This window comes from Anastrepha ludens, chromosome 2, assembly GCF_028408465.1.
Source record: "Anastrepha ludens isolate Willacy chromosome 2, idAnaLude1.1, whole genome shotgun sequence".
Classification (NCBI taxonomy): Eukaryota; Metazoa; Arthropoda; class Insecta; order Diptera; family Tephritidae; genus Anastrepha; species Anastrepha ludens.
In genome coordinates, this window is record NC_071498.1 from 1303802 (window position 1) to 1324416 (window position 20615).

The following is a 20615-nucleotide window of genomic DNA, read 5'->3' on the forward strand; positions in this document are numbered from 1 at the left end:
GTTGCCAACTCAGTTACTGGATACGCTGAATTTGCTAGATATTAAGTCAACAAATCTGTACTCGGATATAATAAAACTTTCTAACTAAGTGAATAAACATTTTAATACAATATATAAATGAGGACTACTTCTGCTTTATCTTTTTAGTTTACCGTGTCAAAATTAGTGAGCAAAACTACTGGTGGCGACTGAAATATTGCTAACATACAAATGTTTTACTAAGTAAACAAATAATTAAATAAATAAATAACTTAATTATGTCAATAAACAACCACGTTTTAGCAGCTGATCACTTGTTGCTAGGTGTACAAGAAAAGCCGTTCACTTATGGTGTCGTAAAATTAATCATCCAATTTAGTTTTTGAACACCTTTTTTACTATATAAGTATTGTAAATAAATATATATATAAGTATATATTTACATAAATAAAATAAATAAATTTTTTACAAAAAAAAAATGATTTTAAATAATGGAAACCTTTATTTTAATCTTGCTTTTGTGTATTTCAGCTGTCTAGTTTATAAATGTCAAATATGATTGACGTTTGACGATTTGCAAAAATTACAAATCTTCTGAAAGTCTGATTAATTTTGTGCCACCTGCAATGCAGATGGGTGGTAATTAAAATATTTTTGATGATATGATATGATATTTATGATGCGCTTTGTGACCATTTGTTTCATCGAGGCTTGTGGCAAACTATGAATTTACGAACAGTTTTCCACACTTCTTGAAAAAATCTTGAAAAACAATTAGTACTAAGTACTGATCGCTCAAAAAATGCTCCAAGTATCTAATATATAATCGGTGCTTACACGCTTTTTGGGTGTTTGACCGAGCTTCTTCTCCTAATATATTTGTGGTGTGCGTCTTGATGTAGAAGCACCCACAGTTTTAAGCCCACTCTGAACGGCAGATATTTTTTATGAGAAGCTTTTTCATGGCAGAAATGCACTCGGAGGTTTGCCATTGCTTGTTGAAGGGAGACCTTTATTAGAAAGAACTTTTTCCATCAACCTACGCACTTCCAAATGGTAGTCACGCACCCATACGGATACTGCAACCGCCGTTCTATGTTCAGAATGTTCTATGGCAACCCAGTTAAACGCTATCAACTCGTATTTACGTGCAAATAAGACGCTCCCGGGCATTTCCCAATTCATCTAAGTACAGTTTTTGCACAACTGTATCACCAACTGGAATTAACTGGTTAAATAGCCATGATAAATATTAGGTTTGGTAGACAGATCACACGGGATTTGGCGAATGTTATCAAAGCCGCAAAACAACAAAAAACTATGGAAGAGAAATTGTTTTCTTCTTCACATCTGGGCATGGGAAAATTATCTTTAAGCAAAGCAATGAATTTCTTGTTAATTACAGACCTATTTATATAGAGACACTTTTTCTTGCTTAGTCAGTATGAAGAGAAATTCTGTCTGAAGCATGTTAGAAGTGGACATTTAAAAGACGAATTGGCAGAGCAGTGCGTTGCTGAAAATACGCCTATTAAAAAGGAATAATTGAATTAGCGAATTAAATTCAAAACGTTTATGGGTTTACATCAGCGGTGTGGAAGATTGACTTGTTGGTATAATTAATTGAATTTATAATTACGTAGTCATTTTGGAAATTAAGTGCATAAAAACTAAAGGCCACAAAATGCATACAAAACCGGAAATAAGTATCCTCAATAAACGCTACCGCATGCAAATACTCGCCACTTTAACAGGTAAGAAATAAAAAAATTAGTATTCGATTGGTGTGGCATACTTGACAATAAAAAGGACATGGAAGTTTTGGTCATAATTAAGTAGAGCAGAGGCATAATAAATGAACCTGTGAGCAGACGCGCAACCAGGAATTTTTTTGGAGGAGATTTTGTATAAAGTCCGCGCGTTTTTTACAATAGTTTATTTAGAAGGTGTGAGAAAAACTTCCTTAGGTACAAAACTACATACAATTACGCACCTGAGAGGAAAAACTTTTAAAGTTCGACAAAAAAATTTTTTTTAAACATTTAGCTAGACCTGTGAGAATTTTCCAGATTTTTTGGCAAAACTGCAAATATCCCCTAGTTTGAGAGAACGATTGTTACTGATTCTAATGACATCGGAACCCAAAATTCGCAGCCTTGCTTTGGCAAATGCGTGACACTCACAGAGAAAATGCTTAGTGCTACCAATTCATGATTCCTGCCGAACTGTGAGGTAACCGCTGATCCACAGTTGGCCAATTCATCGGCAATTTCCTTTGACATCTACTAATCTGACCATATGAGCTTTATGTTGTGGTTCTGGATCGTTGTCCTGTCAGAATTTAAACTGAGGCTTGTTGCCAACAGTGAATCAAAATGTTTTTGCTCTACTTGTCAAATGTTTGGATGATTTGCAGGTTGTAAGAGACATCGTTTATCTAGGGACCAGCATTTATTCTACATTGTGGGGTAGTTCGACGAAACATCTTGCCAACTCCCTTACACGCTCCAATTAAGTCAAGGAGTAATATCTTCATTTATCTCATCCAAGAACATGGTATCGTTGAGCCTGCTGTTCCCACTTGCCCAGTTACCCAGGGATGATATCCCTAGAGTTATTAAATTGGAGGAGAAGTTCACAAATTAATATAAAGCCTTCAAATGCAGTTTATTTGCGTTTTTATGCGGAAGACGCCTTGGTAAGAAAGTATTTCTTGTGTTTGGTTGTTTCTTTTGCTTTAGCCTACTCTTCTTCTTCACAAACAAACAATACCCCTTTCTTTTGCTTGTTTATTGATGGACGCTTACGACACGGCGAATCGTAAGGCTCAATCTTAAATTCTACCATTCTTGGCTCGAGGATACCAGAAGTTATAGGCAACGGGACATATGACCCCAAAACAAGGCGCTCTGTGCCGATAAGTAGTTTTCCAAGGATTTTCCAAGCGGAAGTCTATGATATCTATCCATGGGCAGCGATCAGCTTTGACAGAGGAATGACCGTTGTCATACTTTGAGGTTAAGTTCTTATTGGTCCTTGAGTGGTTCGAGAAATTAAACTTTCTAGGAATACACCATCGGATGCGGCTCATATGGGTATCAGGAAAAAGGTGTAGAACCTTGAACGAAGTAACGGTCGCATTTGCTAGAGTGGTTGCGACCTCGTTATTACCTACGGGCGACATAGTATGAAGAGCTAAGGCTAAAAGACGTGAGCTGGCACTAAACGATGTGGCTACGCCAGGCGAAGTCCTTCATACGGTGTATAACAAAACCCCCCCTAAGGATAAACTGAGAATGCTCACGAGAATTCTCATAGATCATTCCAGATTGCGTTGTCATCCTGGCTCTTGTCGTTTGACTCCAGCACACCTTCTTCTCGAATGTTACGTTATAACGCGAAGACGGTTAAGACATCTCGTCCGGAAGAACCGCTCAGACAAACCCAGCTCTACCTCATTTTTATTAAGGGAACTGGGTTCGGTTGCAATGAGTAGGGGACGCAAAAGACCACGAGGTCGAATTGTAAACTTCATTTGCTATCATTCATCCACGAAATGTCTCCATTGAAAACCTCTTTAAATATAAAACATGTATTTATAAGTATTTCAGTCAGAAAAAGAAACAAAATAATTTCCTACTTTTTTCAGTACACATTATGACCTTCGCTCATGCCGCCGGCATAGGTTGGCTTTCACCGACATTGAATAAACTCCAGTCGCCTGCTTCGCCGCTCCATTTTCCGATCACAACTGAAGAGGCCTCCTGGATTGGTTCAGCCTTTGGATTGGGTTACATACCGGGAAATATTTTCTTTGGACTCACAATCAATCGATTCGATCGTAAATTTAATTTGTACATTTTGGCCATTCCACTAATGGTAAGGGGGAGGATTAGAATCCTAAGCACTTTGAAAAGCAACTAAAATGAGAAATTTCTTACAGATGTTTTGGACGCTCAACTATCTGGCGCAAAGTGTCGAATATCTGTATGTGGGTCGTTTTTGTGCTGGCGTCACTAGCGCTGGAATCTTTTTGGCTGTACCGCTTTTTATAAGTGAAATATCCGATAAAGAGTAAGATATTTTCAACTAAATCGTTAATTTTGGAACCTGTTTAGCTTTATTGATTTTAATTGATTTATAGTTCTCTTTTGTGCTTTTGAAGCGCCTGTTGATTTTTCAAATTCATTACCCTTTTCTTACTTTTTCTTTGAATTCCTTCTTCTTCTATTTCCCAGAATTCGCGGGGCGCTCACTTCCATGGTTATGATGTCCTTCAGTTCTGGCTTGCTAATTGGTTACATAATGGCCACCTATCTCAATTACCACCTAATATGTTGTATAATCTTTGCACTACCCATTATTTATCTCTTCGGTAATATATTCCTTCCGGAGACACCTCAATGCCTACTGAAACGTAGCTGTGAACAGCAGGCTAAGATGTCATTCATCTTCTACAAAGGCATTGAAATTAATGATAATGTTGAACACTCTGAGCAAAATACGTCAATAGTAGTGAGCGAATTCGATGAATTGAAGGCGGCCATCGAGAAGGGTGGCCTTGACACGCCGGTCACGCTCAAAGATTTTCGTAAGTTTGGGCGCCATGTGGTTTTATATTAATGTTCCTCAATTAATTTCACTTGCTCTTTTCAGTAAACAAGTCTACACTCTTCAATTTTTTCACTGCAGCCAATTTGTGTGTGCTCAACCAATTTTCTGGTAGTTTTTCCATCATGAATTATATGGCGAATATCTTTGCCGAATCTGGCTCAACATTGAATCCGAATGTCAGCTGTATTCTTATGGGATCCGTGCAGATGTTGGGAGCAGTAACGGTTATAGTATTTGTGGAACGTTTCGGTCGTCGGCCTTTGCTTTTGTGCTCGGTGGTCGGCATGATGGCTAGTATGTATGGGTTTGGAGCATTTGTACAATTTACAGCCGCAGAAACGAAGGCTGAATATAATTGGGTGCCTATCGTTTTCATGATGCTGGTTGTGTTCAACTCGGCTTATGGAGTCTTTGGATGTTTCTTTGCACTCGTGGTTGAAATGCATCCAGCGAAGGTGAGCGCAAAGAGAGATAAGAAACTTAATGCAGAACTTGAGTGAACCAAATAGGAACTTTGCGTTCACGTTATTGTAATCCATACACTTACCCTAACATTCATTTATTTGTGTCATATCTGTGCTTAATTGCAGTATATATTTATTATTTCTTGCTTTCGAATGAGATGTGCATCTTCTTAAAAGCAACGTCATTAGATTTATCCCGCTCTTTTCTTTTTAAGTGCACGACCGAAATGGAGCTTTCGAAAAGATCATACCAATTTGTAGATAACATCAATATATCATTATATCAAGTAGTGCTTTGAGTAAGACCATGCAACAGTGCTTCTCATACGTGAAAAAATCGATTTTGATCTGAGGCGGAAATGTTTAGTAAAGGATATGCAAAGCCACAATGGCTATTTAATCCTTCGATGTGCCAATCAACAAGGGCAGAAGTCTAGATATCTTCGATTTCTTAATTAAATACCAAAATCCGCACTTGATGAATTGAGAGAGATCAGTGAAGAACATTCACGGCCAGAAAGAGCAAATCCAGACGTCTGTTACAAGCTAGTTAAAAGCGCTAGGATCTGTGTCACTCAGAACACTTAAGCATATCAGCATTTTGTAAAATTACTCCCCATGACATAACATCTACATTCCCATTTGGTTGGTAAAAACATCGATTGAAATGACGCCGAAAAGGCTGACGATTGGTTTCCTTACACACTCCCAGATTGGTCATCTTTTGCCACAACTTCTTTCAAAATTTGCGTAATTGGGAGTAAAAGCGTCTGTTGGCAGAATTCGCCCTCTCAAAATTTCTTAAGGAATTTTTATATAAGGTCGCGCAAAATTAATCACGCTATCGAAAGATATATATTGTAATTTTTGCAAATGGCGTCGTACGCCAATCATATTTGACACTTGCGAACTTGTGAATTAGACAGCTGCCATATACAAACAGGCTAGCAATGGAGCACGTCAAGGTCAAAATAAAGATTTCTGTCACTCAGAATATTGTGTTTCCTTTAATAGTAAGAAAGTTATTTTAGAATAGAATTGGTTGATTAATTTTGCGCGACCTTGCGCAAATTCAATTCTTACTTTTACACCTCTCTCTCATTCCATGCATCACAATACTGTTTATTAATTATTTATTACTAGCACATACATAATTATTTAATCGTGTTATTATTTTCTCTTTTAGATTCGATCAGAGGCTCTATCGATTTCCATGCTATTTATCGGTGTACTGCTGTTCATAACCTTGAAGCTATTTCCGTATTTCCTGTTCGAATTAGGCATCCCCGTTACTATGTATTCGTGTGCCACTGTTTGTGTGGTTACTGGCATATATCTATTTTTCTTCCTACCTGAGACAAAAGGCAAATCAATGGAGAAGGATTAGAAGAAACAACAGAACAAATATTGAAAGCATATCTCATGGGAATACCTGATTGTACACCAAATCAATAAAATCAAGAGCTAAAGTGAAAATTTAGGACAGAATTAAGACAGAATTTTTTTTTATTTATTGACCTCTCGCGCCATAGACATATTTGTATGAGCCTATTTGCTTCGGGGCAATCGTTTGACGCAAGTGCATGTGTATGTATGGGATATATATTCAGGACCTCGTCGGACAGAAAGACGTATAAATTTTTTAATAGCATAGACAGACTGTCGCGTTAATCGGGACTAACGACTTCAATCGGAATTATCCAAGGAATTAGGTGCAACTAATCCAGGCAATGGCAAACCTCCGAGTGTATTTCTGCCATGAAAAAGCTCCTCATAAAAATATCTGCCGTTCGGAGTCGGCTTGAAACTGTAGGTCCCTCCATTTGCGAATCAACATCAAGACGCACACCACAAATAGGAGGAGGAGCTCGGCCAAATACCTAACAGAAGTGTACGCGCCAATTATTTATTTATTTTTTTTTAATCCAGCTCAATTACTAAACTTAATTCCCATAATTTTATTCGATGGCAGCACTGCCGAAAGACGACAGTTAATTTTATAGTGAATGAAAAATAATGAAACTTTTAAAGGGAAGAACGAGAAAATCTGGAGTCAATGCTAACACCTTCTGCCATCTGTATAGATAGTTATTTCATTTTCCATAAGGCCGTTAACCCCTTCTTCTTTCGAAGGAAGCATTGCAATAAAGGATTTGTTTAAATTAATACCATTGATATTTTTCATATTTTTCACCTGTTCCACTTCGGTATGCCTATCAAAAAAAAAATTACTGCGCCTTTTAAATTTAGTGCACCTTAGTTCCAATTTAGGGCCTTCTCTCACCACAGAGTAATTTCTTGGTTTGGTTCATGGAGGCTCCTGGCATATAGTGAGCTGGTGGCCAACATCAGACCATTAACCAGCTCTCAGCGTATTTAAGCCAATCAGCTGATTTTCTGACGCAACCATTAATGATAGCGGTTTGTTTACGAAAAACCTCAGACTGTGTTGCTGATATATTTACGTAAAAACCCAACACAGCCTACGCTCAAGTTACATCGCTGCCGTCTGAACCATAGATAATAAGATGCGAAACTCTTTTATTTCGAGTGATAGCGCGCCCATGAGCTCGTTTCGAAACTTGGCAGCATTGACACATTATGTGATTTTGAACAGCTGATAGGCGAAATGGCGGGCTGCCAGAGAAAACGCGCCAAAAATAACTAACGAAAGCAGTTCGTTTTTGCTTAATGGAGAAATTACGCGATAGAAATGTTTATAATTATTTGTCTTAAAATTAATTTAATTGAAACATAATAACTTATTGTAATTTGAAAGGAGTTTGTAGAATTTTCCAAAGCCTTTTATATCCTTTTCGACATTTACTTTTCATTCCTCTTGAATGTAGACATACATACATTTTATATGCATGAATTTATACAATTTTATTGAAAACTGTGTGTTGGTTTATGTCTGTAAATTTATATATATATATTTGATGGTTGAAAAGCGTAGGTGAGGGAATTGAATTTGTGTTTGAAATATTTTGCAAACATACTTAACTATTTTTAGGTAATAAAAATGTAAAGGTTATCTGTTTTAGCTTTATTCTTATGTTAAAAAATTGCAATATTTTATATATTTATTTATACATTTTCGAGTTCGTTGCTTTATTATTATTATATAGCATTTGTATATCAATTCAGAATATTCCTATTTAAATATTTTTGATTTTCTGTATTTTATGCTGATTGTGCTAATTTTTATAATATGTAGGTGTATACGGGTGATATAAGGCTACTGGGCAACCGCGCACTATATATCATACTAGAGCTGAAGCAAACTGTATGTATTCGGTACTGAGTAACGGGTGCGCTCTCTAGTACCGAGTAACGAAACGTTACACACGAATATATTTCGTTACTCGCATTTTTTGTAGTATGAGTTCAGTTCACGTAGGTAATAAGCATGATTCAATTATAAAAGGTTTGCTCACTAGTGACATTCGATTTTTGACACTCCCTTACAAAAGGTTGCATTTAAGAAGGTGAATAAAGTGGAAAATATTAAATCCCTTTTGGTAAAAATGGTAGCAAAAAAGTATTTTCTTACTTAAATGGAAACAAACTGTGAACGATTTAAAAAATTAATTTTAATTAAAATTTGAATGTAAATAATGGTACAAATAGAATTTATTAGCGGAAAATGCCAAGTCTAATATTAAAACAAGAAATTATTGCACTTAATCGAAGATTTTAAACTAAGAAACTATGTTGTTAAAAATAAATAATTTGCACGTACAATTCTGTTAGGTGTTTGGCCGAGATCCTTCTCCTATTTGTAGCGCACGTTCCACAAATTGAAGGCTCTGCAGTTTTAAACCGATTCCGGTAAATGGTTTTTTATGAGAAGCTTTTTTATGCTAATACTGTGCTTTACTAAGCCTCCTCTGGACACTTCATCCCTCTATGGAAAGGTGAGCTCATTGGAAATAAGTTCCGTCAATTCCAAATTTTTTATAATGAGGCATGCAATGTTATCGATCGGGTCGGGACTATCCAATTATTCTCCCTGTCGGAACTCTTTGGGAAATGCTAGCTCTTTGCAAAACATAAATTGCGTCTAAATCACCACATCATAAGAAATAAATTCACCACTCATCGATCTCGGATTGTGACAATTACTCTATCATGTCCAGACTTAAGCGATATGTATTCTATGTCATACTACCATAGTCCTGAACATACCGATGAGAACTCTTTAGCGAGTTGTTGCTCGTAAGAAGACCATTTTGAAAATGAAATGTATTTTCTACAAATTTTACTTTTCCTCCACTTTTACTCAAAATTTCTAGAGCTAGCAACCCAGTGTCTTGCTAAGGGAGCCGATTTGTCAAGAGAGAAAGAGAAAGCTGCTTACTGAGCAAGCCTTTATTATTGAATCATGGGTAATAAGTTTATACGTGTATAAAAACGTTTGCTGATGTACGTTTGTTTGCGCATGCGCGTATAGCGCGCGCTCATTCGGTGAATTTAAAAACATTCGTTACAAAGACTGATGTTTTTTTGTTATTATAGTACCTATATTAAAATTTGGAAGTTAATCGTCCGTAAAAGTTTTTCAGTGCTTTTGGTGCTTCAAGTTTTGTGTACGTAGACAAAGTTTGAAATTGGAATAAGGAATAAGAAAATATTGTTTATAAATTGTTTACACTTATTATTGTTATTATTTTAGAGCATAATTTTACTGGTACAATGGATAAGAAAAGGAGTAAACTATGGGGTTTTTTCACGGACGCTAAAGACGATAAGGTAAAATGTGATTTTTGCAATTCCTTACATTCCGTAAAAGGTGGCTCGACTACAAATTTGAAAAGACATCTCATGAAGAAACACAGACCAAATGCGCTAGCCCTGGAAGGTGCTATACCACCAACTTCAACAAGCGCAGAGTCTAATCCTGAAACTAATCTTGTGATTTAAACAAATGAAACCAATTCGAAGCAGACTAATTTAAATGCCTTTAATAAACGTCCAATAGGTGCAGTAAGAGAAAAAATTTGATTTAATTTTTAAAATGATAGTTAAAGACATTCAGCCTTTTTTTGTAGTTGAAGACGCGGGTTTTAAAGATCTTATTATTTGCTTAGAACCAATTTATAAAATACCTTCAAGATATATATTCAATACTTTGTTGGATTCTCACTACTCCGAAGTCCAAAAAAAATTAAAAGTAGAATTGGAGAATGCTAAATATGTATCGATTACCAACAAAAAAAAAACTATAGTGGAACATTTCCACAAGAGTCCAATAGCTACCAGAAAACTAATTGCCATGCAGGAGCAACTGAGGCCTAATCAAAAACCATTAAAGCTTAAAATGGACGCAGTGACCAGATGGAACAGTACCCTTTAGAAGCGTCTCTTGCAATCTTACTCAATCCAGTAGAAAATCTTTCAGAAGGCGAATGGCAGACACTGCCAGAAATAATAAAAATTCTGAAGCCATTCAAAGAACTCACTGAAGAAATGACTTCAGAAAAAAAGGGGACTGTTTCAATGGTCATGGCTTCGACGGAAAGTATGGCCAGAATTTTGGTCAGTTTAACTACGAATATAATAACAGATACAGGAAAGCAACTGGCAAATAAAATACTAACGGAATATAAAAGTTACAGAATTTTTACAGGCACCCTGTGTTATCTAAATCAGCACTATTAGACCCGCGTTTTAAGAAGCTGGCATTTAGGTTTGATTTATCAAGTTATGAGTCTGCGAAAGATGCATTGAAAACTGAGCTGCAAAACTAGCAACACTGACGCTGATAACGATTCAATTTGGAAAGATTTTGATGCTGTGACGCCGTCAGTGTCAGCTTCAAACTCTGTAGTTAGCAGCAGTATTATTACTATGAGGCAATATTTAGAGGAAAGAATTATATCTCGAAATGACTGTCCTTTGAAATGGTGGCAAGCACGGGCAATTCTATACCCGGAGTTCTTGAGCTTGGCTGATAAATATTTATCAGTTATGGCTTCTTCTGTACCATCTGAAAGGACTTTTTCCAAATCGAGCCAAATATTAAGCGAGAAACGCAGCTCTATTCAGCCAAAGGGAATGGAAAAGATTTTAGATCAGGAACGAAAGATTTTTGTTGTTTAAATATTATTGTCAAAAATTTTACACCTATTTGTTGCTTTTTCATTATAATTTGGGAGATTCAGCCAATACTTCATTTGCAGTTCTACACTTTCTTGTGACGTCGCAACGTCATACTGTACGCGTACCATACGATACAACATATTCGATTCGTTGCGTTATGGATAAGGTATCAAAAGTAACGAGTAACGTAACGATACGATAGTAACGAGTACTCATCGTTATACTAACGAACATATACGGGTTTGCTTTTTTTCGTTACTTTTACACCTCTATATCATACTAACCTCAATGGCGGTGTGGAAACTAAAAATTCCCAATTTCCCATTTTCCAGCGCTCTCACAAGAAAAAGAGTTTCGCATCTAGACATCTATGGTCTGAACACCGACTAATTGGAAAAGCCGAAGTTACTCTCACAATTTTGCTTCGGATGGCAACCGAGTAAAATGATAACAACTTACATATGTTTATATACAAATGAGACGTTCCCGGTCATCGCTTTAGCTACGTATGTATGCGCATTTTTGCTCAACTATATTAGCAACTGGAATTAACTGATTAAATAGTCTTGATTAATATTAGGCTTTGGTGAACAAATCACACGGGATTTTGCAAATGTTATCAAAGTCGCAAAACAACAGAGAAGATGATTTCTTCTTCACGGAACATGAGAAAATTATCTTTAACCCCTTAAGTGGGAATGACGAGTTTCGCCCGCAAACATTTAATATGCCAAATTAGACATTGCCGAGCTATGTCCACTGCTTATTTATTGCTTCAAAAGTAGTAGTAGTAAATTATTAAACTTAGATATTTATTTATTTTTGGGAAGTTGTTTTATTAAGTTTATATAACCAAAGGTAACAAATATAGAGCACATGATATTAATATATCGTTTATCTAGGAACCAGTATTAGAACCAGTAGAATCGCTCTTATCAACAAGTGCTACTTTGGACTAAATAGACAACGAGTAAAACAGACATTCTACAAGGTTCTCATCATGCTCGTTCTATCGTAAGGCGCAGAAGCTTGGACGATGACAATATCCGACAAGGCGTCCCTTAGAGTGTGTGAGAGAAAGATTCTACCGATGTTTTTGGACCGTTGCATGCTATGAACAGCGAGTATCGTAGGAGATGGAACAATGAGCTTTATGACTACATAGACATACTGCAGCGAATACCCTCTGAATGGATACAAAAGCTCCGGCTCTGAAAGTATTCAATGCGGTACTAGCTGTTGGTAGCAGAGGAAGAGAAAGACCTCAATACATTAAAGATCAGGAGGAAAAGAACTTCACTTCACTTGGTGTGTCCAATTTGCGCCGGTTAGCATGAGAAAGAAATTTTGTTAAACTCGGCCCAAATCGCGTAAGAGAAGAAAAGAGACATCGTACAAACTTCAATGTTTGCCCAAACTATGTCTTTCAAAAGATTTGTAGGTATTTGCCATTGTGTGCATAGAGAGTGTCAGAATAAAGAAAGTACGGACAGTACTAACTTATTGGAATAAAATAGATTCCGACCTGTATACACCAAAATGTGATGTAGCTGTTGATGATTCCTTCATGGAATATAGAGGAGGTTTGAGTTACATCTAAAACACAGTTTACATTCAATTACATCTATCTGAAAGAGCTCGATTTGGAATACGATTTTACAAAAAAATATTTTACTTGTAAATTTTTTTACTTCTGATATTATAATTTATATTTTGTTCAGGAGTGTTTTATTTTAGTTGTTGCTGGAAGACGATATTTTCAAATTTGTCTGTTGTTAATTTTTGTCAATATTTTATAAACATGTTTTTCTAGGGATGAAATAAAATCCAATATATTAAATTAAATATTAAAATTAAAATATTTTAGCTGTATTTTCTGATGAACAGCCGCACTGAGTTGCATTAAAATGAAATATCAAAATCGAAATCGTAACGCAAGGGGTTAAGCAAAGCAACAAATTTCTTTCACAGAAGTACTTTTGTAGAGACACTTTTTCTTGCTTCGTCAGTATGAAGGGAATTGTCATTCCAGTGCGTTACTGAAAATACGTCTATTAGAATGGAATATTTGAATTAGCGAATTAAATTCAAAACGTTTATGGGTTTACATCAGCGGTGTGGAAGATTGACTTGTTGGTATAATTAATTGCAGTTATAATTACGTAGTTATTTTGGAAAATAAGTGCATAAAAACTAAAGGCCACAAAATGCATACAAAACCGGAAATAAGTATCCTCAATAAACGCTATCGCATGCAAATACTCGCCACTTTAACAGGTACAAAATCAAAAAATTTTTAATATTCGGTTTGAACGGAAAAAGTGTAATTTTTGAGAATAAAAAGAAAAATGTGGAAATTTTTGCCCGAATTAAGTAGAGCAGAGAAAAGCGAATAGTGAATAAGTTCAGTGCTTGCATTAACTCTGATCTCGCTACTACCCTGAACTTGAACAGATGAGTAGTAGAGCAAAAAAATTTAAGATTTCTCTGTAGCTGGAGTAGCATAAAATAACTTGGAGTCGGCCGAAACGCTACTTGGGGAGCTATTCTTGGGTGCTCCAGATACCGCAACCGCTCACGCTTCTGTTGCTCTGCTACTGCTCCCATAGCTACATATTACTAAGATCAGTTCGTTATTGTTTTGTTGAATGCCTTTTTTGTACGTAGGATGTTGGTTCTCATGGAGCTACAAAAACACCCCATGCAAACCCTATTATAATTACTGCTCCGGTAAATATTTTTCTAAAAAATTGTTTTGTTACCTTTTCCAGTACACATTATGACCTTCGCTCATGCCGCCGGCATAGGTTGGCTTTCACCGACATTGAATAAACTCCAGTCGCCTGCTTCGCCGCTCCATTTTCCGATCACAACTGAAGAGGCCTCCTGGATTGGTTCAGCCTTTGGATTGGGTTACATACCGGGAAATATTTTCTTTGGACTCACAATCAATCGATTCGATCGTAAATTTAATTTGTACATTTTGGCCATTCCACTAATGGTAAGGGGGAGGATTAGAATCCTAAGCACTTTGAAAAGCAACTAAAATGAGAAATTTCTTACAGATGTTTTGGACGCTCAACTATCTGGCGCAAAGTGTCGAATATCTGTATGTGGGTCGTTTTTGTGCTGGCGTCACTAGCGCTGGAATCTTTTTGGCTGTACCGCTTTTTATAAGTGAAATATCCGATAAAGAGTAAGATATTTTCAACTAAATCGTTAATTTTGGAACCTGTTTAGCTTTATTGATTTTAATTGATTTATAGTTCTCTTTTGTGCTTTTCAAGCGCCTGTTGATTTTTCAAATTCATTACCCTTTTCTTACTTTTTCTTTGAATTCCTTCTTCTTCTATTTCCCAGAATTCGCGGGGCGCTCACTTCCATGGTTATGATGTCCTTCAGTTCTGGCTTGCTAATTGGTTACATAATGGCCACCTATCTCAATTACCACCTAATATGTTGTATAATCTTTGCACTACCCATTATTTATCTCTTCGGTAATATATTCCTTCCGGAGGCACCTCAATGCCTACTGAAACGTGGCTGTGCGCAGCAAGCTAAGATGTCGTTCATCTTCTGCAAAGGAATTGAATTTAATGATAATGTTGAGCACTCTGAGCAAAATACGTCAATAGTAGTGAGCGAATTCGATGAATTGAAGGCGGCCATCGTGAACGGTGGCTTTGACACGCCGGTCACGCTCAAAGATTTTCGTAAGTTTGGGCGCCATGTGGTTTTATATTAATATTCCTCAATTAATTTCACTTGCTCTTTTCAGTAAACAAGTCTACACTCTTCAGTTTTTTCACTGCAGCCAATTTGTGTGTGCTCAACCAGTTTTCTGGTAGTTTTGCCATCATGAATATCTTTGCCGAATCTGGCTCAACCTTAAATCCGAATGTCAGCTCTATTCTTATGGGATGCGTGCAGATGTTGGGAGCAGTAACGGTTATTGTTTTGGTGGAACGTTTTGGTCGTCGGCCTTTGCTTTTGTGCTCGGTGGTCGGCATGATGGCTGGTATGTGTGGGTTTGGAGCATTCGTACAATTTACAGCCGCGGAAACGAAGGCTGAATACAATTGGGTTCCTATCGTTCTCATGACGTTCGTGGTTTTCAACTCGGCTTATGGAGTCTTTGGATGTTTCTATGCCCTCGTGGTTGAGATACATCCAGCGAAGGTGAGCGCAAAGAGCGATAAAAAATTAACTGCTCAACTTTAGTGAATTTAATACGACATTTACGTTCACATGATTGCAGTCTACTCACTTACTCATTTATTCATTTATTGGTCTCATATCTGTGGTAGGTTTGACAAAAATGTCATACAAAACGGACAATGGCTATATGTATGTGAAATCAGTTTTGTTAAAAGTTCTACCATCATCTAAACTCAAAATATCTAAATTTTTGTGAAAACCCCGCAAATGTCGAATATTTGTTATTATTTTTTGCTACACTTTTCTATGAGGTTTGATGATGCGTGAGCGGACACTCGGAAATCAACTAATCCTTTAGCTGTAAACTGAATAGGGCCCGTCTTTTTCGGGTTCAAAAAAGCAGTTGATTTAGAACCGCCTGTACTCTTGTGTGGTCTCAATTACAGAAGCTTTATAACGCACGCTTCTTCTTCCTTTCTTCACTTGAGGGTAATTGTTGGATAGGCCTGATCGACATATTTAGCAATTGCATACATCAGAATTAGTTCAGTATGGTTCGGTAATACGCTTTTTGTTTTTGGATGGAAAAAAATGCGAGGAGATAAAAGCAAAGTTGGATGCTGTATATGGAAATACTTCGCCATCTATGACCACAGTTAGATATTGGTTCAACGAATTTAAACGTGGGCGAACATCCATTTGCGATAAAGAGCGACCAGGACATCCAGCAGACGTGGTTACCTAGGAAATCATTCAAAAAGTCCTGGCCATTATTCTCGCTGATCGACGAACGACGTAACAGAGGCCATTGCCGGAGCGATGGATGGCCCGATTGCTCACGGTGAACAACATGCGGATGCGGCTATTAACTTCGAAGCAGTGTTTGGAGGAATTTAAGCGAAATCCGAAGGATTTTTTGCGTCGAATTGTCACCGTTGATGAAACCTGGATTCATCTTTACACACCAAAAACTAAGCGACAATCAACACAACGGACTTCTCCCGGCGAATCTGCTCCAAAGAAGGCGAAGAAAGTCCTATCAGCCGGAAGGATAATGGCGACGATTTTTTTGGATACGGCGTCATCATATCACCCGATCTGGCTCCCGGCGACTTTATCTTGCTCCCTAAGATGAAGAAATGGCTCGCGAGAAAAATGTTTGTTCAAACGAGGAAATCATCGCGGCGTATTTTAGAGAATTTGACAAATCCAATTTTTTGTAGTGGTTAAAAATGGTCGGAGCGTTGGGAGACGTATATCTTTCTAAAAGGGGATTATGTTGGAAAATAAAAACACAATTTCATTTTTAATACGGGTATTATTATCCTTTTAAAATTCGGTCAATATAAATTATTTTTAATTTTGAGCAGTACGAAATATTCGACATTTTAGGTCTTTTCACAAAAATTGCGATATTTTGTTTTAAGATGCGCGTAGAAATTAAACTAAACTAATTTTACATGCATGAGTAGCCAGCAACGAATACCCGTTGGCCGTTTTGTCAAACATATCCCATGTTCAAGCCCAACGTTTTATTGGAAGTACTTACTTTTACATCACCTCCGTCTCATTCCATGCATCACAATACTATTTATTTATTACTCGCACATAAATAATTATTTAATCGTCCTGTAATATTCTCTTCTAGATTCGTTCACAAGCTCTATCGATTTCTATGCTATTTATCGGTGTACTGCTGTTCATAGCCTTGAAGCTTTTTCCGTATTTCCTATTCGAATTAGGCATCCCCGTTACTATGTATTCGTGTGCCACTGTTTGTGTGGTTACTGGCATATATCTATTTTTCTTCCTACCAGAGGCAAAAGGCAAATCAATGGAGAAGGATTAAAAGAAACCGAACAAATATTGTTTTTACTGATCAAAAATGATATCCCGTGTGAATGTCTGATTGTCGAGCGAAGCAATAAAATCAAGAGATAAAGGGAAAATTTTAAAATAAGACAGTATTTGTTTTTAGTTATAGACCCCCTTGGTTTCAAGCCTCGTAGTTACATGGTAATTTTGAAGCGAGTAGTACCAGCACCGATGATCATATCAGACTTAATGTCCAACGAGAGAAGGAAATGTGTAGCTTTTGACAAATTGCGCCATAGACATATTTGCGTGGGCAAACGTTTGAGTCATCTGAAAACGCATTTTTCATAACAGAGTCCGCATTTTTCGTAACAGAAAGAGGTAAGAGTTATCTAGGCCGCTGTAAATGGCTTCAGGTCTGTTCCCGTACTATATAACGCTAAGCAAAATGCAATCTAATAAATTCTTTTGCTTTCGGCAAGCAAACAAACCAAACTTCTTACTAATTGGGATTTAGGAATATATGAAACTCCATTTGAATTATTTGAAGTTGAAAACAATAAAAGTTAGAAAAGCAAATACCAAAGAGTATTCATTAAAAATGGTAGCACTACAACAACGTTTCGTACATTGGAATGCCATGACGGATGAAAGTACATAGAAAGAAGAGGACGAATTGCATTGAACAGCCGACATGCAGTTAGAATTACAGGCATACGACGATGGTGCGAATGGAACGGCTTTTCTTCCTTTCATTTTGTGCTGCCATTATAATGTACACGGTGAAATAATTCTCTTATTTGGAAGCAGATAATCATCGAGTGACACCAAATAGGGGAGGGTGGCGACTGAAGGGCATGCAAAATAGTTCATCACATACGTCATTTACTTTGGTCATTGGGACTCACTTTACTATTGGTACTTTCGTATTCCATTTTGCCTACAATGCATGTTCTACACATTCCCTTGAGATCCATTACTGCTATTTAGCGAACTTTCACTCTTCGAACAACAACAACAACATTATGATTTGATTTTTCGATTTTTCATTAAGAAAGTGTATTGGGCAACCAGAATCTGATTCACTTTCAATTAACTTACCCAAAAGCAACAAAAACTATATAAATCGCTAACTAATGCAGTTTAGGAAAAGAAGAAATTGCTTTTATAACAGTCAAAATGTTGATAAATAAATACGAGCGCAAACGATGGTGCAACGATGCCATGAACTTCATTCGACACATATTTGATTTCCTTCGATGTTTTCTCTTTATATAAAAGTGGTTGAGTGCGAAATTTCCAATAAATTTCCAAAACTTTTATAGAGAAAAAAGAGGTTGTCTGTAAAGTCGGTTTACTGACGATAGTTTAACGTGATAACGTCATAAGAAAATACTGATTGAATGGTTGCATTTTTCAAAAGAAAATTTTAATTTTATTTGTTTGATAGATATTTTGTATGGATATAGAGAATGAGTTAACATTAACATAACATAATATAACATAACATAACATAACATAACATAACATAACATAACATAGCATAACATAACATAACATAACATAACATAACATAACATAACATAACATAACATAACATAACATAACATAACATAACATAACATAACACAACATAACATAACATAACATAACATAACATAACATAACATAACATAACATAACATAACATAACATAACATAACATAACATAACATAACATAACCTAACATAACATAACATAACATAACATAACATAACATAACATAACATAACATAACATAACATAACATACTATAACATAACATAACATAACATAACATAACATAACATAACATAACATAACATAACATAACATAACATAACATAACATAACATAACATAACATAACATAACATAAAGCATTCACCAACAGCTTTCATTTGATACCCATATTGTACATACACGTCCGAAGGTTACCCGGGTCCACGTTTTGACCTATATCTCGAGACCCTATCTACCAATAGGTATTCAAACTATACGGAAATCATCTTCAATACCTACTTAACAATGTGTGTAAGTTTGGTTTAATTCGGTTCAAAGACACGGCGGGTCCACGTTTTGGCATATATATCGAGACCCTAGTCATCAATAGGTATGAAAATTACCCCGTATTAAAGCACTTATCAACAGCTTTCATTTGATATCCATATTGTACAAACACATTCTAGGGTCCACGTTTTGGTCTCTATCTCGAGACCCTAGTCACGGAGCGGATGGAAATACTCTGAACTAAAGCATTCACCAACAGCTTCCATTTGATACCCATATTGTACATACACATCCGAAGGTTACCCGGGTCCACGTTTTGACCTATATCTCGAGACCCTATCTACCAATAGGTATCCAAACTATACTGAAACCATATTCAATACCTCCTTAACAATGTGTGTAAGTTTGGTTTAATTCGGTGCAAAGACACGGCGGGTCCACGTTTTGGCATATATTTCCAGACCCTAGTCATCAATAGGTATGAAAATTACCCCGTATTAAAGCACTTATCAACAGCTTTCATTTGATACCCATATTGTACATACACAGCCAAAGGTTACCCGGGTCCACGTTTTGACCTATATCTCGAGACCCCAGTCACGGAGCGGCATGAAAAATACTCTGTACTAAAGCATTCACCAACAGCTTCAATTTGATATCCATATTGTACAAACACATTCTAGGGTCCACGTTTTGGTCTCTATCTCGAGACCCTAGTTACGGAGCGGCATGAAAAATACTCTGGACTAAAGCATTCACCAACAGCTTCCATTTGATACCCATATTGTACATACACATCCTAAGGTTACCCGGGTCCACGTTTTGACCTATATCTCGAGCCCTATTTCCAAAATAAAATATAATCCATGTTACTCGTGGAGGATGTAGCTTTCGAATGGTGAAAGAATTTTTAAAATCGGTCCAGTAGTTTTGAGCCTATTCATTACAAACAAACAAAGTTTTCCTCTTTATAATATTAGTATAGACAACATATCTTATAAGGTATATGGTAAATATTAAAATACATTTTTTCCTTCATATATAATAAAAAAATTAATAATTATAACATTAAAACAACAGGTATTATTAACAAACTTGGTTTTATTTTAAATTCTTCAAGTGAATCAAATTAATAATAATCAATAAGAAGGCATATGCAAATACAAATACGTGAATTTATATATGTAATTACATATGCGCATATACATACATATATACGCTCACTTAAGTAGGAGAGAGCAAGATGTCGAACGTTGCCGTTCGTTTGCTTTGTTTGCTTTGTCGTTCGTTCCGCGCTTTCGCTTGCAGTTCATGCAATGCAATGAGCAAGGTAACTACCTATGAGCAAGGTAACACTAATGAGCAAGGTAACACTAATGAGCAAGGTAACACTAAAGAGCAAGGTAACACTAATGAGCAAGGTAACACTAAAGAGCAAGGTAACACTAATGAGCA

General features: G+C 36.4%; 2 protein-coding genes across 2 annotated transcripts; both read left to right on the forward strand.

Annotated features, from left to right (window-relative positions):
- The first annotated feature begins 1434 nt into the window (after positions 1 to 1434).
- On the forward strand, positions 1435 to 7843 carry LOC128861504 (facilitated trehalose transporter Tret1-like). Its single transcript, XM_054099677.1, has 6 exons — positions 1435 to 1733; positions 3629 to 3858; positions 3923 to 4053; positions 4218 to 4570; positions 4636 to 5048; positions 6244 to 7843. The coding sequence occupies exons 1-6, from the start codon at positions 1664 to 1666 to the stop codon at positions 6442 to 6444; spliced, it is 1398 nt and encodes a 465-aa protein (XP_053955652.1). The 5' UTR covers positions 1435 to 1663; the 3' UTR covers positions 6445 to 7843.
- A 5315-nt stretch (positions 7844 to 13158) lies between these two features.
- Positions 13159 to 17283, forward strand: LOC128861511 (facilitated trehalose transporter Tret1-like). Its single transcript, XM_054099691.1, has 6 exons — positions 13159 to 13436; positions 13931 to 14160; positions 14225 to 14355; positions 14520 to 14872; positions 14938 to 15338; positions 16966 to 17283. Exons 1-6 carry the CDS (start codon positions 13367 to 13369, stop codon positions 17164 to 17166), a joined length of 1386 nt encoding a protein of 461 aa, XP_053955666.1. The 5' UTR covers positions 13159 to 13366; the 3' UTR covers positions 17167 to 17283.
- Positions 17284 to 20615: the final 3332 nt, after the last annotated feature.